The sequence below is a fragment of the Ptychodera flava genome, chromosome 18, assembly GCF_041260155.1.
Source record: "Ptychodera flava strain L36383 chromosome 18, AS_Pfla_20210202, whole genome shotgun sequence".
In the NCBI taxonomy this organism is placed as follows: Eukaryota; Metazoa; Hemichordata; class Enteropneusta; family Ptychoderidae; genus Ptychodera; species Ptychodera flava.
In genome coordinates, this window is record NC_091945.1 from 19,338,042 (window position 1) to 19,352,651 (window position 14,610).

Below are 14,610 nucleotides of genomic sequence, written 5' to 3' on the forward strand. Positions count from 1 at the left end.
TTTGATAAAGATTTCCATAAATTGCTGGCACAAACATTCAACACACATTGTTTCCTAGTCCTTGCTGTCAGCATGTTAAACAAAGATCATGAATTAAATGATGGGAAAGTTTTTCTCACTTGTGACCCTTTTCTGAGTGACAATCTACAATTGTCTTGTTGCTAGTACACCTACATTAATGTAACCCTTTCAAAGTCAGCAAAGAAAACCACAGCATCAAAAACACTGAAATTTTTGACAAAATCAATTTTTGACAAAATAGTTTTTGTTTCAACCTTTAACTTTCCAAACCCTCATTTAAACACAAACAATACACAGCAACATTTTACACTTTGCAAAGGAGCAGACGAACCCCAGCAGGAAAACAGCTATTCAGTTGTCTTTATGAAAGCACATGCATTAAATTCAATTCTAGCAAAATGCTGTTTAGATTGCGATTATATCCAACAGTTAGACCATATATCACTACATATTTTCCTGAATACACACACAAAATATAATATCTGATTTCTACATATTTTCCTGAATACATACAAAAAGCATAATATCTATAATTTCTCATTACATTCTGTAATTTCTACAAAGATTTGCATAAACTGATGACACAAACATTGAACTAATATTCTTTCCTAGTCATTGTTGTCAGATCATGAATTAAACTGAGGGAAAGTTTTTTCTCAGCTCTGATCCTTTTCAATGACATTGCCATAACCATTGTGTTATTGCTAGTACAAATACATTAATGTAAACTGTTCAATAGAACCATAGCATCAAAAACACTCACCTAGGGCACAAAAATACCCAGTGAGTAACATTTTACACTCTGCAAGGGGCAGTCCCTTGAATAAAGAAGTTTGCCTACTACACTACTTTTGCTCAGTAAAGACTTGTTACTTTCGGTTTCTTTCTCTTTCTGCCATGTGATTGCATTAAGAATAATCAGTGTGTAGAGATGCAAGCCATATCACATAAACATCAAGCATATCTCTGCATCTGATTTTCTAAGATTGAGATCAACTATGAGCCTATGATACTGTTATCAAACTGAGAAAAGAATAAATGTCCATCAAATCTACCAACACATTAACATAACTGTCACTGTCTGGTCAAATCAGTGAAAAAATCACCATGTTTTTGTTTTGCAAGATCAACAAGTGATGGTTAGGATGTAATTGAACTTTAAAAGTGGGATATTTGAAAGGAAGTTATATCAACAAGAAAATGTTCTGCTTTAACCTGATACAAGCAGGTGACACTGACAGGAAAATTGAAAGCCAATATATTGACATAAAGAGCTTGCAGTATATTTAATGAATAGATATAAGGTACCAAGACAATGAAACAAAATCACACTCAAATTACATATTCAAGTAAGGCCTGACAAAACTGGAATTCAGAATGGCAAGTGCTTTAAGCAAAAACAAAAATTAAGAGTGTTTTTGTCGATACACATAGGTAATCTTTGGGAAGGCAAGTACCTTAAGTTTTTGCCATTTTTTTCTTTTTCTGTGCGAGACCAAGCAATCAGAAAACTTCAGAAATATGTAATACAAATTCTTTTTCAGGACATATTACCCCAGAAAAGGAACCCTGAACAAGGTCTGAGAAAAGAGAAGTTTAGATAAGCAAGAACAGTTAATCAAAATGAAAACTCTGTATTTCTTGTAGCATGCTTGTAGGCTTTAGGGTGATCAAGTATGAACTTTTTATTTACTTGCTCTGTGTGAGCAAACAAAAAAACTTAAGTAAAAGTTAAATGCTATTTATTGAAATGCAAACAAACAAAAACAATTTTGAGTAGGTAGATTGTACATGGTACAGGCCATGATAGTTAAAAGACATTGTTTTAGTCTTAAATATCACGTTGAGCAGCTTTTCAATTTTCTATTAATCTATCAAAATTTGAAATTCCTGATTATGAAATTAAAATATACAATTTATTTGCAGATGAAATTATACAAGCTTTACTTTCATTTAAAAATACCGCCAATGAAACATGCATGTAAATTTGAAATTATGCAAACCTTACTTTCATTTAGAAAAATAAAACATGCATGTAAATGTGAAATTATACACACTTTACTTTCATTTAAAAAAATGAAACATGCATGTAAATGTACATATTGTAACCTTGATCTATGTACTGACTATTAAAGTCATGCATAGAAGATGTCATTTTTTCCATGTAAAATGTAATTGTTTGATCGACTACATGTACATTTTCTACTCACACAGCTTTTGGTAATATGTAAAAATTCTGTACATCAGGCTGTTCATATAAAATATACATAATTATCATTGGCACATGAAGTCTCATCAAGATTCGTCACTCTGACAAAATTTTGAGCCGCCTGTGATCCTCCTTCAGGTCATCAACAGACATTAATTTCAATTTGCTATGCAAACATATTGAAAGCACAGCTAAATCAGAAATTTTCCAAAGTTTCTTGTATTTGTAACAAATACATTTCATGATTGACAAAAAGCACAGTAATAGCAACTAAAACTGCTTTTGTTTCTGATCAATGAGCAGAGTAATTTATATGAAATATTTCACTTCAATGGGAATATACTCCAAGACATGATGCAACATTTACCCTTCTACAGGTGTCAAGTGTAATTTCCCATAGGAAGATTTGCTGGTTTTTCTGAAGAGAATGGTAAGAAACATCTAAACTAACCGACCAAAGGAAGAATCAAAATGATAAAAACAAACCATTGTACTTTCTTTCCTTGAGAATGACATGACTCCAGATAAATAAACTATGTTTTCATGCTCATCTCTAAAATTCAAATGTGACATGTATAATTGCCATCAAAAAATTATACAAGTCACAGTAAATTACAAATAATTACCAGTATTTGTATGTACAGCACAAACAGCAAGATTTTTTTTTTTGGCACAAAGATAAAAGTAGGGGCCACAAGTAAATGCACACGTGTCTAAATCTAATAGTACTGTTAAGGATGAATCGGTCCCTTGTGTTCTTGTGTTCTTGGTGGCCAAGTACTGCTAGAAGGTCTTCAAATTCTGTATCACTGTCAGGCCACCTGTATCAAAATTTCAATCAGAGTTAACAAAAATTTCATTACCTTGTTTATATTAAAGGTATGTGATTTGCATTGATGTAAACAATCAGTTTTATGTCGTTGGCATAGGGGAAATTCTGAATACAATCATGTTTCATTATACAAGTTTCTATCCAAAGAATAATATTTCTTGAAGCATCAGTTCATTCTCTCTATTTCACTCTCTCACTCAGTGAAATGACTGTCAGATATACCTGCCAAAGCATGAATTTGCAGAAAAGTTCTGAAGCATTAGGCATCTGCAAGGATTAATTATCCAAGAAAATTTTTAGTGTAGTTATAATTGTGAAGGTGTTCTCACTGTCAATGAGGCGATAGCCACTGTTACCCATGTATGGGCTTATGCTCCTAGACAATATTTAGCCATTTGTTTCTTATGGTATTTGGCCACAGGTACACTAGCATACAGGCAATGATGAGGATGAAACTTTGATAAAAGACACTACTCCTCAGATGAAGGGAAAACACCAAACCATGCATGGTGTCTGAGGTTAGCTTGCAAGTTGCACATTCAGCAGTGTTCGCGCTAGGATTTTTTTCAAATTAGCCACGCTCTCCTGGTGTTGCTAATTCATGCAAAAAAACATTAGCCACAGCAAAAATTGATTAGCCACGCAAATATTTTACTAAAAACACAAAGATGTGCAACTGATGTGACTCTGTTATTCAAAGTAAACAATGTTGGACGTCACTGGAACATTTCTAAACACACTTCATGAGCAAATCATTTTTAAGTCACTAACTCACTAGTCCCTGGGCTAGAAGACAAAAAAATTGCTAGCTTATACAGCCTGTTTCAACTGGCCTGCCTGTGACTTGTGGTTTCACTGCCTCACATGCTCTCCAGCTGAAAAATTGCGTCTGACATGAAGATTTTTTACCTAAATTTATGAAACTTGTGTACCAAAAGCTATAGCAAAATACCACAGACTTTTTTTTCCTTGTCTTTGAAGATACAAATCAGTTATTTTATTAGCGGAGAGCATGACCGTTTATACACGATATCACTATACTATGCTTTTGTGCTTTCTTACAACCTCGGGAGCTCCGTGTGAATTTCTCTGTGAACACAATAACCCTATGCATTGGAAGCATTCTGCTCCTTGATAACTATGTACCGGTAATAATTGCGGAAATAAATGAAATTACAACAACAGCAACAACGACAAAACCCGCACAAAATAGCATGTCATGTGATCGCAGTATCCGATGCGACGATGGTGGTTGACTCCTACATGCATATGTGTTGTATTAAAAAGCATGGACGGTCATGATGAGTGGACTATTTGTTGAAAGGGGTTAGCAAATATCACGAACGTTTACAAACCCATTAGGTTTGATAAGATTACCTTACTGATGAAAGAAAGCAAAAAAGGATAATAAAGTAATGGAGAGTGGAAGTTAAAGTGACTGTACTGCAAGTAAAACCAAACTTATTTGCGGTATTTTTAATCCTCGGTCCCTCTTCCCTAATAGAAGAGTCCTTTTTTGATGTCATATCCGCCATAGCTGTATGCCAGTCCGGTTATCTCAACGTCGAGATGGACGTTTCTTTTCTTTCTTGATAAGAGAGATTTCATCTGTGACAGCATGATCCAAACGGATGATTCTTTTATTTGAAGAATTTCACTCATGACTACGACAAATTTCATTGCTATATTGTTTATTTTTATCGTTGAAAGGTCTGTGTTTTTGCGTGCTGCTACGTACAGCCTTGAATCACAGTGTATACATGTAGACCCACATCAGTTGAATTTTTACGTATGAGCTTGACGTCTAATCGTATGGATTGTTTGTCTTTGTTCCGAGATTAAATTCAAGTTGCAATTTCTTAGAAATTTGTCTTCTTCATCCCAGAATTGCATACATTCTTTGAAATCGAACCTGGGTGAGGAATTTTATGTCAGTTACATAGGCTCGGAAACGTCCGTCTCTTTGTTCATTTTGCTGCAGGCAATGCGTTTCTACATGTCGTTTGCTCCCGATTGACTTTGCTACTGTCCTCAGCTGTCTTCTACATTATTATACGCTAGTCGATCGGGCTAATAGAGGTACCAAAAATTACTTGCCCGGCGGTAAAAACTGCTAGCCCATGAGTGCGGGGTAGTGATTTGCTCACCCCTGTAAAATATATATTCCTATTCTGGTGAACGGAGTATTTGGGTCGCTTCCAGCACCCGGAAGTAATAGTGCAGAGGCGATTGTAGTTGAGTGATTGATCCGACGATGTGTCCAAACAATTTTGGGGCGAAAAATTGAATTCGCAAGTGTGGCTTGTGTGATGACTTTCAAAAAATTTTCGCCAAATGAGAGTTTTATTAGCATTTTGCAAGTGTGGCGAGCGCTAGCGCAAACACTGATTCAGTATTTCATATTGATGTCAAAATAATATTAGACAAATTTGGAAAACATTGAAATGTGTTAAATGTCCACACACAAAGTTTTTCCAACTATACAGACGGTCCAACTTACTTTTTCCCAGACATTGCTTTCACGGTAAGTAAGGGAGCCTGATTTTTGCAGCTAGCTCATTTACTTCGACACTCTCTGTTTGAGAGAAAAGCAAAATCTTGGTGTCGAACACAAGTTTCCTGTGGAAAGACAATTGACTTCAATTAAAAGTAACATATAACACAAAAAAGTATTTAAGTTCGTTGCTCATGTAATTTCATTACACTTTCCAGATATTGTATTCCCTCTACCGGTATATGAAATGGTCTCGCCATCATAGTCTCCCTGTATTCACACATATGAGTCCAACTATCATATTTAGGGTAAAATTGCCTTACAACATGTGCCTGCGACTCTTTGTTTGTTCTTACTCAATGCTCCAATTTTATTCATTTTGTGTGTGTTACAAATGTCATGACAAATACAGACTTGTGAGTATGTTTACTACGGTCACAGAGATAATAAGACCAAAGTAGCATATAACTGTATGGTTTAAACTTGCCAAAAAGTCTGTGAGCTTTTTCATTACCATCATAAGAACGTTAACAGAAGGAATGAACTTCAGCAGACTGTTGGGTTAACAGCGGGGTAATGCAAATCCAAAAGCCAATAAATTACTGCGTATGCCTTAGCAAAGTTATAGACAAGTGACAAGTGGAGTAGTCGAAGCCTGACCATTGTATAGAAAATGTGAGATTGGTCATGCATCAAGCTACCGCGAATTGGTGATATTGTTTTACTTTTGATTTCAAATGTTTGGCTAAGTGAGGCAAAAATTTTGTTGCCCAGCTAGCTACTTTTTCTTGCAATTTGCAGCTTTTTGAGAGGGCAGCGGAAAATCAGGATTCTTCATGATACAATATTATGTTAGCCCTATAAACTCAGGATACACCCTGGTGATCACAAGAATGCATTCAGCACCACTTTACTGAGAAGCTAAGAAATGGAATTCAGACCTACCTTCTGATCCTGATGACTTGATTGGGATATCCTTGGATGGGGATTAACTTATCCACACCAGCAACGATGAGAACTTTGATCTTAGACAATTCGAAGTACTGGTACTTCTGTGCATAATCCAAAATTATGCCAGGAGTGCCAATAATGATGTGAGCCCTGATTTTCTGTCCTCTTGGCACTGATGGAAAAAGAATTAATTCTTCAGGTTCTAAGATACATGTGCATCACTATCAGTCATGAGTAATTGTTCATATCTTCTCTTAATTGGACTGCATAAGTATACCATTATCTTGCCCAGCACATCACTAAAAGCTAGTACTTTCAGCTACTTCAAGTTTGCATGGCATATTATAGCAGAAGAAGTCTGTCCAAATCATGTTTACAGGATCTTTGTTTTCGGAACCTTCAAACATTTTAAGTCTTTACGGACTTTATGAGAATGCAACATATAGGTATTGGTCATGTTATGCCCCACTGGGTTTAACCAACTTGTTGGTGGCATATGTATTGGACTTGTTACGGGTGAATCTTTGCACTGTATACTTCCAAAGAAATTTCCCACTTTTTAAAAAAAGATCACATTGACATATAACTCTACAATATGTCAAGCATTACAACTTACCAACCTCAAAAAATTTTGATGGTTCCAGTATGATATGAAATACACTATCAAAGAGTAAATGTATGTACATTACACTATCATCAATCCTTGATTTTAAAAGAGCAGAGCTCTTGACTCGTATGACAAATTACAGTTCCTATTATTTTATGGGTTGTTATTTGAGAGAGCACTTAATTACTAAAAAGCAATATACTCAGTACAATGTAATTATCTGAAAATTGTGTGCAAAACAGTAATTCCATATCAGCCTGTTTTTGTGTACTGCACCGTAATTTTTGGATGTGCTTTTAACATAACCTCGCGGTTAAAATAACGGAAAAAGTTAAAGAACTTACTTCTTCTACTACCATGGAGAGCGTCTTCTATGATCACGTTGTCAAAGTTTCGTCCATCGTAAAGTCCGAGGAGAAATCCGTGTATCAACCCAGCAAAAAATGGGGCATGAACAACAATCAGGATCTGTGTTAAAGGAAATTGGGTAAATGTGTAATCACTTATCATGTTTCATTGACTACCATCCTTGAGATGAACCAGCGGTGGCAACACTTTGTGATGGAAAGAAATCAATTACGTACACACGATTTTCACAATAAAATACTTCACTCATAATACTTATGTAAATATTGGTATTTTTAATAACATAGAAATATAATGCACTGTAATATGAAGTTGAAATACAAAAATATGTTTCAAAAACAGTTTTGTGAAATCTTTTATTTTGCATTACATTCATTATAGAAGAAATTATTTTATAATCAAACACAGTTTCCACAGTGTGAAATCATTATTAAGACCAATGCGATTACTAAAATTTGTTAGCAATATGATCAACATATAAATAGAAGAGTTATTTAAGCATTTGTGTAAATTGATTACAATTCTTCCAAGTCTGAAAGATGTGACAAGAATGAACCCTGTTTCAATTGTTATATATGCTTGGGTTCCTGATCAGTTTCTGAGATGTCCTAGCCCATTGCACTGAGTCACAGATAATGAAAATGTCATGCTTATAATAGCCAAAATTAGCAAAATTCCGAAAATCAAGAACAAATCTCCCACCTGTGGACACACATCCATTATATTAATTGATCTAAGCAATCTGTTTCGAGTATTCCATTCCATTTCAAGGAAAGACCCTCCATTGATAGTGTTCCTGAAAGACAATTTGAAGACGTAAAAGTTTAGGATCAAACTCAGAATCCTTCCACACCATTTTCATGTATTTGGATCTTCCACACCTTGCTGGACTTTGGGGACATACCAACATATATTGAGAGCTGGACATGTTCACAGGCATTATAAATTGTTGATCCTCTATCATCTCTCGGGAAATCAAAAACACATTTTGATTTGTGAATTTACGAAGTCAGTCGCTTCTCTCTACACAATGACCCTGTAGTTAAAAATTTCTTAAACTTAACTCATTTCCTGTATTTGATTTTGATATGTCATTAATCAAATCTCGTCAGTTGTCTTAAAATCAGTATCTATTTAAGCAATAAAGCACACCCAGCGACGGTATACCACGAGATTTTGACCAGTTCACGACATACCGGTATATGCACGAGCGATAGCAAGTGCATATATGGAGTGAACTGGTCAAAATCTTGTGGTATACCGTTGCTGGGTGTGATTTATTGCTATTATATCATAACAGTATATTGAAATTCTGGCGAGGAACGACAAAAACAGATTTTTGCTCAAACTGAGAAATAGAGCATATGCTAGCCGTGGTATATCACCAACATACCACGGTTCAACCAATCAGATCGCTGTATTTGCGCCATCAATATACTGGTATAATATAATATTGAATATCAGATTTAGTTATCCTTGCATGATATACACTTCTTGAAAATGAAATAATGCTTGAATCTTGGACTCACAGAAGGAGTGTTTCTCGGGCAAAAAAGTTTTTAATAAGCCTCAAACTAATAAGTTCCATAGCATTCTTGTGACAATTTTGTACAAAAAGCATTTCACTGCTAAAGTACATGAAAGGATGAAGCAGAGATGTTATCATGCGATAGGTATCATTGTTATTCTTGATAAACTTTATGAAGTCTTCTACAAAACAAATATCTTTTCTAAGTAAGCTTACCTTTGCATTGCCATAAGTAGATAAATAGAATCTTTGTTATTCTCAAAACCAATCTGTAAGGGTCATTGAGAAATATCTTGTTGTTGGTAAATAGATTAAAATAATCGAAAGAGGAGATTTTTTTGCAATGGCTGTAGTTCAGTGGAGTTGTAATCAAATATAAGTGATTATCATTTAAACAACCTGCCTGAAAAAAAGGTTAATTTATTCAATTCAATAGTATATGTCACACAGCTGTGGAAAGACTATACAAACATGTACATACCTGCAAAAGTGACCTCTTCAACATGAATATTAATGAGTTAATGAGTTGTGACACAGACTTCTTGACATAAATCAGGAATATGACAGGCTAAACAAGTTTTGTCTGCCTCCTTTTACCCTTATTCAGACAAATCCCTGCCTGTACTCTGATGAGCAAAATACATTTAGATGTTGCTTCTGCTACAATATAGACTTGGTTCAAGTCCGTGATTTGTAAATATTTGAGTGGAGTGAACGCAATGATTTGTATTTTGCTTTCATGTGAAACGCGCGCGTGAGTGGAGTGGACACGATGAGTCGGGTGAACGCTATACAGAAGAGTTTCACCCGGAATCACAGACTTGGCTTTCCTGTAGGGTTTGCGTTGCTATAAATTATTCATGAGATGATGTTTTTATTTACTTATATATTATTCATAAGATGTCGAGTGCGATCACTCCTAGAAAAGTCAGCACGACCTCTGTTGTGTCACCGAAAACGCGTGGAAATATCTCTGTTGTTTGTGGGGCCCATGTTGCAAAATGCGATAATCGTCGCCGTTTATTCAAGGATGGAAAAAAGACATGTCCTGTGAAGAAATAGAGTTTGCTGTCGGTACAAATCTTGACCCCTTTCTGTACACTCATGTGAGTTGCAGATCATGCAGCATTCGGCATCAACTCTGCTGAAAAGCTCCAGCAGTTCCGACTACAGTGATCTACATGATCAACCATCAGGACCAAAGAAGAAGTTGTCGAACGGCTTGTTCCATGCAAAAATCAAAGGCCCAGCAAAAGTGTCCTATTCAACGCCACTAACACTAAGTTCATGCGTTCTCCTTATTGGCCAGAATAATGGCTGGAACCGTCAATCATTTTGTATTTGCTTGACATCACTGTGTACACAGTCCGTCTGGCTGCCGGTACTTTGCAAGAAGTCCAAGTCAGTGAAACCGGCGGAAACTAACTCACTACACTGCGCAGACTCAAAGGTAACGCATTCAATCGCTGTGAAAACCTGGCCTGTGCTACCAAATTCCGAATAGGTTTGTACGAAATAGGAGAGACACAAGAGAAACTATTATAAATGATTAAAAATTCACCGACTTGAACCAAGTCTAGCTACAATACAAACACTCTACCAAATAAGATTATACACATGTCTTAGATGCCTAAGAAATCATCTTCCTACTTTCATGCTATGGAAAATGAATTGTGATGTAATGTACCATTACAGTGGTTACTATCATTTCATGGGGTATTTTTATCAAACCGACTTTTTATTCGGCATGATTACTCTTTCTCCCTGAGCTCCGATAATGATTCTGTGCCAAGATGAAAGCACCCCTCAAGATGAGAAACGTTTGTTTTTAAAGGATTGGAGAGAAATTACCAAACATACTCAGCCTTGCTTGGCTCGTCATTTCCAACTGCAAAGTCATTTAACACTAATCAATAGCCATGTATGACGAATTTAGACTGGTTCAATGTATACTGTAATTTTTCACATTTAAAAATGTTACGAAAAAATGGATAGAGGTACCACTTGCATGCTGACGGCTGTTCATAAACTTAAAATTTCAATCTGTGTAATATGATTATATATGATTCTGGCCGCTGACTCAGATCGTGGAGCTACCTAGCCTTGCGTACAGGTCTGTGTGACAGTTGTAACGTATTACGCAGGGAGAAGTCGGCCCAGTTGCGAACTCGGCCAGCGCCGCGCCGGCGTCGACCAACTCGGCCAGTTGGAGAAGTCGGCCAGGAGAAGTCGGTCACTCGCAACTTACGCATTCTCTTCACAGTTGAATACTTAATCGGCACAAGCCAGTTTTAACTTCTTACAACCATAGTTTTTGTTATTTTGTCGGTTTAATACTACTAGGAACCTTCAGAAAACAACGCGAAGAGGTCCCACGCCAAGTCCACCCTGCAAAACACGGTCTACCTCAGTGTTTCTGCAGGCAAACATTATGCCATTTCTTCATTAAAATCCTTTGCTTGACTACTCTTAACTAATTTGTTTCACCATCTCCTATGACTTTTTAACGAACTTCAAGTGTAACCATAAAAAGAAACACTATCATATATGTACGCTGGGCCAGGAGTAGGAGCTACCATGCTCAGACCGTCAGCAGAAAACGCAAGTTTACCAAAACATATACAGATAAATGCAAAATTTAAAAAAAATATATTATAAGCTCAAAGGATATGGATACTGGTGAATTTTGAAATTTTCAAGTATTTTTACGATACCGAAATACGATACACTTACCTGCAATAACTTCTAAATTTCGGTGACTCTACCACTCAGTCCAGTGAATTTGGGACAAGGACTATACGAAGTCCTGACTTCGCGCCGGCCGTGTTTGCCTAGTGGACAGATCGAACCACTACCACCAGGGTGAGTGGACCGAGGGGAGGGACATTCGTCAATTCATTCGCCACGCCTCGTTATCTGTCAACTTCTATAACCACAATCACATTTCTCGATGATCTGATACGCTGCGTTTCAATAAACAGTACACAAATTATCTAGTGACTGACCCAACACGCTGGACCTGTCTCCTACGGGTATGGGTACGTCGATAATTTCGCGATGAGTTTTATCTAGGCAGCTCTATGATCTAGGTCATGTCATGGATGTCTTCTTTTCTACCTCCATGGCCATGTCAACAACTAAAAAAAAGTTCAACCGAATGCTTTTCGTGTGGAGTGTAAATTCTGCAGTTGCATCGGTTGCAGTGGTTTTCCAAATGATTGTAATACTGTACTACATTCGTATGTTTGAGAGGTTAGGACAATGTTACAAACCGCTTAATTTCTTCATGATGCGATCACGCCCCAATGTCGATGATCGCTGTCCATGTCCCGCAGGTCCGTGGAGTTGCCGTGTAGTATACATACACCTGTGACCTGTCCGATGTCCGTGTCCACATGTCCAGTGTACATACACGGTCTACGTGGGCCTTCTCCGCCGGTGTTACACAGGCATCATATGTGTTAGCCCTGCGTACAGGTCTGAGTGTTGCCGGCGTTATACGGCCTGTGGTGGAGGCCGTGTAACGCCGGGAACACACAGACCTGTATGCAGGGCCACTTTTCAGCTGTACCTCCTTTGGTAGCTCCATGGCTTTGACAGAACACTCCCAGTCCTTGTCCTAGCACCAGTGTGTGGCCGAGAACGTCTCCATGGCCATGTGCAGTCATGAGGTAAAAATAAGTCACCAAATTTGAACTGCCACAGCCAGAACAAACAGTCAAACAGAAACATGTAAGCGAATCCATCAAAGCTAAACCTTCTATTCGAGAGAAATACATGAAATATGAAAATATGCTGCCAATGTCATGCGCACGACTGCCTCGACATCGAAGCTCAGTGATTTATTGCATTGGAGACGAATTGGAGAGTTGTCTCAGCAGTATTCTCGACCTATATGTGAAATGGTATATTCCAAGTACCCACCATGCATTGCACTTCTTATGATAATCTGCATAATTCTAGTGGTTCGAAAGCCAGATACTAGCATGTGATAAAGCAATAGAGTACGCTTTTTGTTATGCAAATGTCCGGTAATGTAGTGAAATACCTGTAGACCATGGTTTACAGGTAAACCATTAACCAGTAAGCGCGCACCCACGCAGTATGCAAACATGTCGCAGGAGTGCAAGTGTAATGTACGCCCTCTGTGGTTGCCTCTCTCGTCAGAAAACGAGGTAGCCTTGAACTTACAGGCCTTACCATAGACTTTAAAAACGGAAAAGTCTATGGCCTTACCGGTGAAACGTATCATGTTTTGCCTAAAAAATGACAATTTTTTGGTTTTGGCAGAGCATTGGGATGTTAATTCATTAAAATCTCACTTTTTTATTTATGATGGTGAAAAATCACAATAACTGTTGTTGTGGTAGAGCTTTGGGGGTGTGAATTCATTAAAGTTTAAAGTCTTCTTTCGTATTTGTGATGGTGAAACAAGACAGGAACAACAGTGACACAGAATCTTCTTTACTTTCCCACATTTTATTCATTTTAACAATTCAACGTTACAACTTGTAATATTACATTTTGCAACTCTGTAACAGCACAATCTTACATGATCAAACTTTCTAAGGTTAAAAGGATGAAAGTGAATAAATCAACGTTTTCCTGTGGTAAAAAACCTATTTATTATTCTTGATGGCCTTAATCTAAATTTGTGAAGAAAATGTACAGTAAGTGTTGTCAACTTTGATGCAGTCTTGCTGACGCATTGATTTTTATGGGGCTTGAACTTGCAATTTCTACAATACTAGTTCACCTAACTTAGCAGTCAGTTAGCTATATTAACACCTGAAAATAGCTTTTTGAACAAGCAGCATAGTGGCTGATTCAGCTGTGCTGTGATATTCAAGAGAATCCAGAGGATAGCTAGGTGTGTGCCTGACTTCCGCAAAACAAAAATTAGCAATAATAACATCAGTAATAAATATCAATTTCTGCAAGCCATTAAAAATAGCGTCAATGACACTGTAGCTCCCATCCTGGACTATTTAGTGTTTGTTCTCTGGTCAGATATTTGAACATGTGTGAAAGGGATAAAGTGCATGAAGTGAAAATACTTACAGTACATTTACCAATGATTTTGACGATGAGATACAGCTGGATATTGATACACTACCTAATTAGGTTTGTCAGTTTGCTCGCGAATTTACCCTTTTAGTGGTCAACTTTTACAACTTTGCGCCAACATCAGACAGACTTAAACAGCAGGTGACGCAGCAAGATGTCTGTAAACTAATTTAATATCTAGTATGTTTATATCTTTACAGCAGCTATCAGTTTCAATGGTGACACACACAGAGACTGGTTGCCAAGTTTTACAAGCAGTTCAAATTCACGGAGAGGTGGTAAAAGAATGACATTACTGCAAATTTAGACTCAGAGGACAGTGTTCTTTGTAGTTGAATATCAATAAAGTTCATGACTTCAAACAAAATCTAAAACTAACAACACAAATCGATCTGAAAGAATCAGAACATTTGAGTAGCGATAGCAATGTCTGGAAGTCAGGGCTTTGAGTCAGCAACTTTCTAGTCTAATAAAACTCAGACAACGAGATGTTCTGGTATTGCCAGCCATGGTGGGGCTTTGTATACATACGCTG

The 14,610-nt window shown here is 37.0% G+C and overlaps 1 protein-coding gene across 1 annotated transcript; it reads right to left on the reverse strand.

The window, feature by feature from the left end:
* Positions 1–2,592: 2,592 nt before the first annotated feature.
* On the reverse strand, positions 2,593–11,785 carry LOC139117079 (ATP-dependent RNA helicase DDX19A-like). The gene is made up of 6 exons (XM_070679912.1): positions 11,742–11,785; positions 9,225–9,277; positions 8,183–8,276; positions 7,459–7,582; positions 6,502–6,679; positions 2,593–5,681 (listed from the first exon to the last, which is right to left on the reverse strand). The coding sequence occupies exons 2-6, from the start codon at positions 9,236–9,238 to the stop codon at positions 5,582–5,584; spliced, it is 510 nt and encodes a 169-aa protein (XP_070536013.1). The 5' UTR covers positions 9,239–9,277; positions 11,742–11,785; the 3' UTR covers positions 2,593–5,581.
* Between the last annotated feature and the right edge of the window lie 2,825 nt (positions 11,786–14,610).

What these genes read in the sequence shown, in the direction of transcription:
- LOC139117079 (XM_070679912.1), bottom strand. An exon ending in TAATGGATGTGTGTCCACAG is followed by an intron (nt 7,583 to 8,182) that starts GTGGGAGATTTG and finishes CCTTTAACACAG; the next exon opens with ATCCTGATTGTTGTTCATGC. An exon ending in TCTCCATGGTAGTAGAAGAA is followed by an intron (nt 6,680 to 7,458) that starts GTAAGTTCTTTA and finishes TTTTTCCATCAG; the next exon opens with TGCCAAGAGGACAGAAAATC.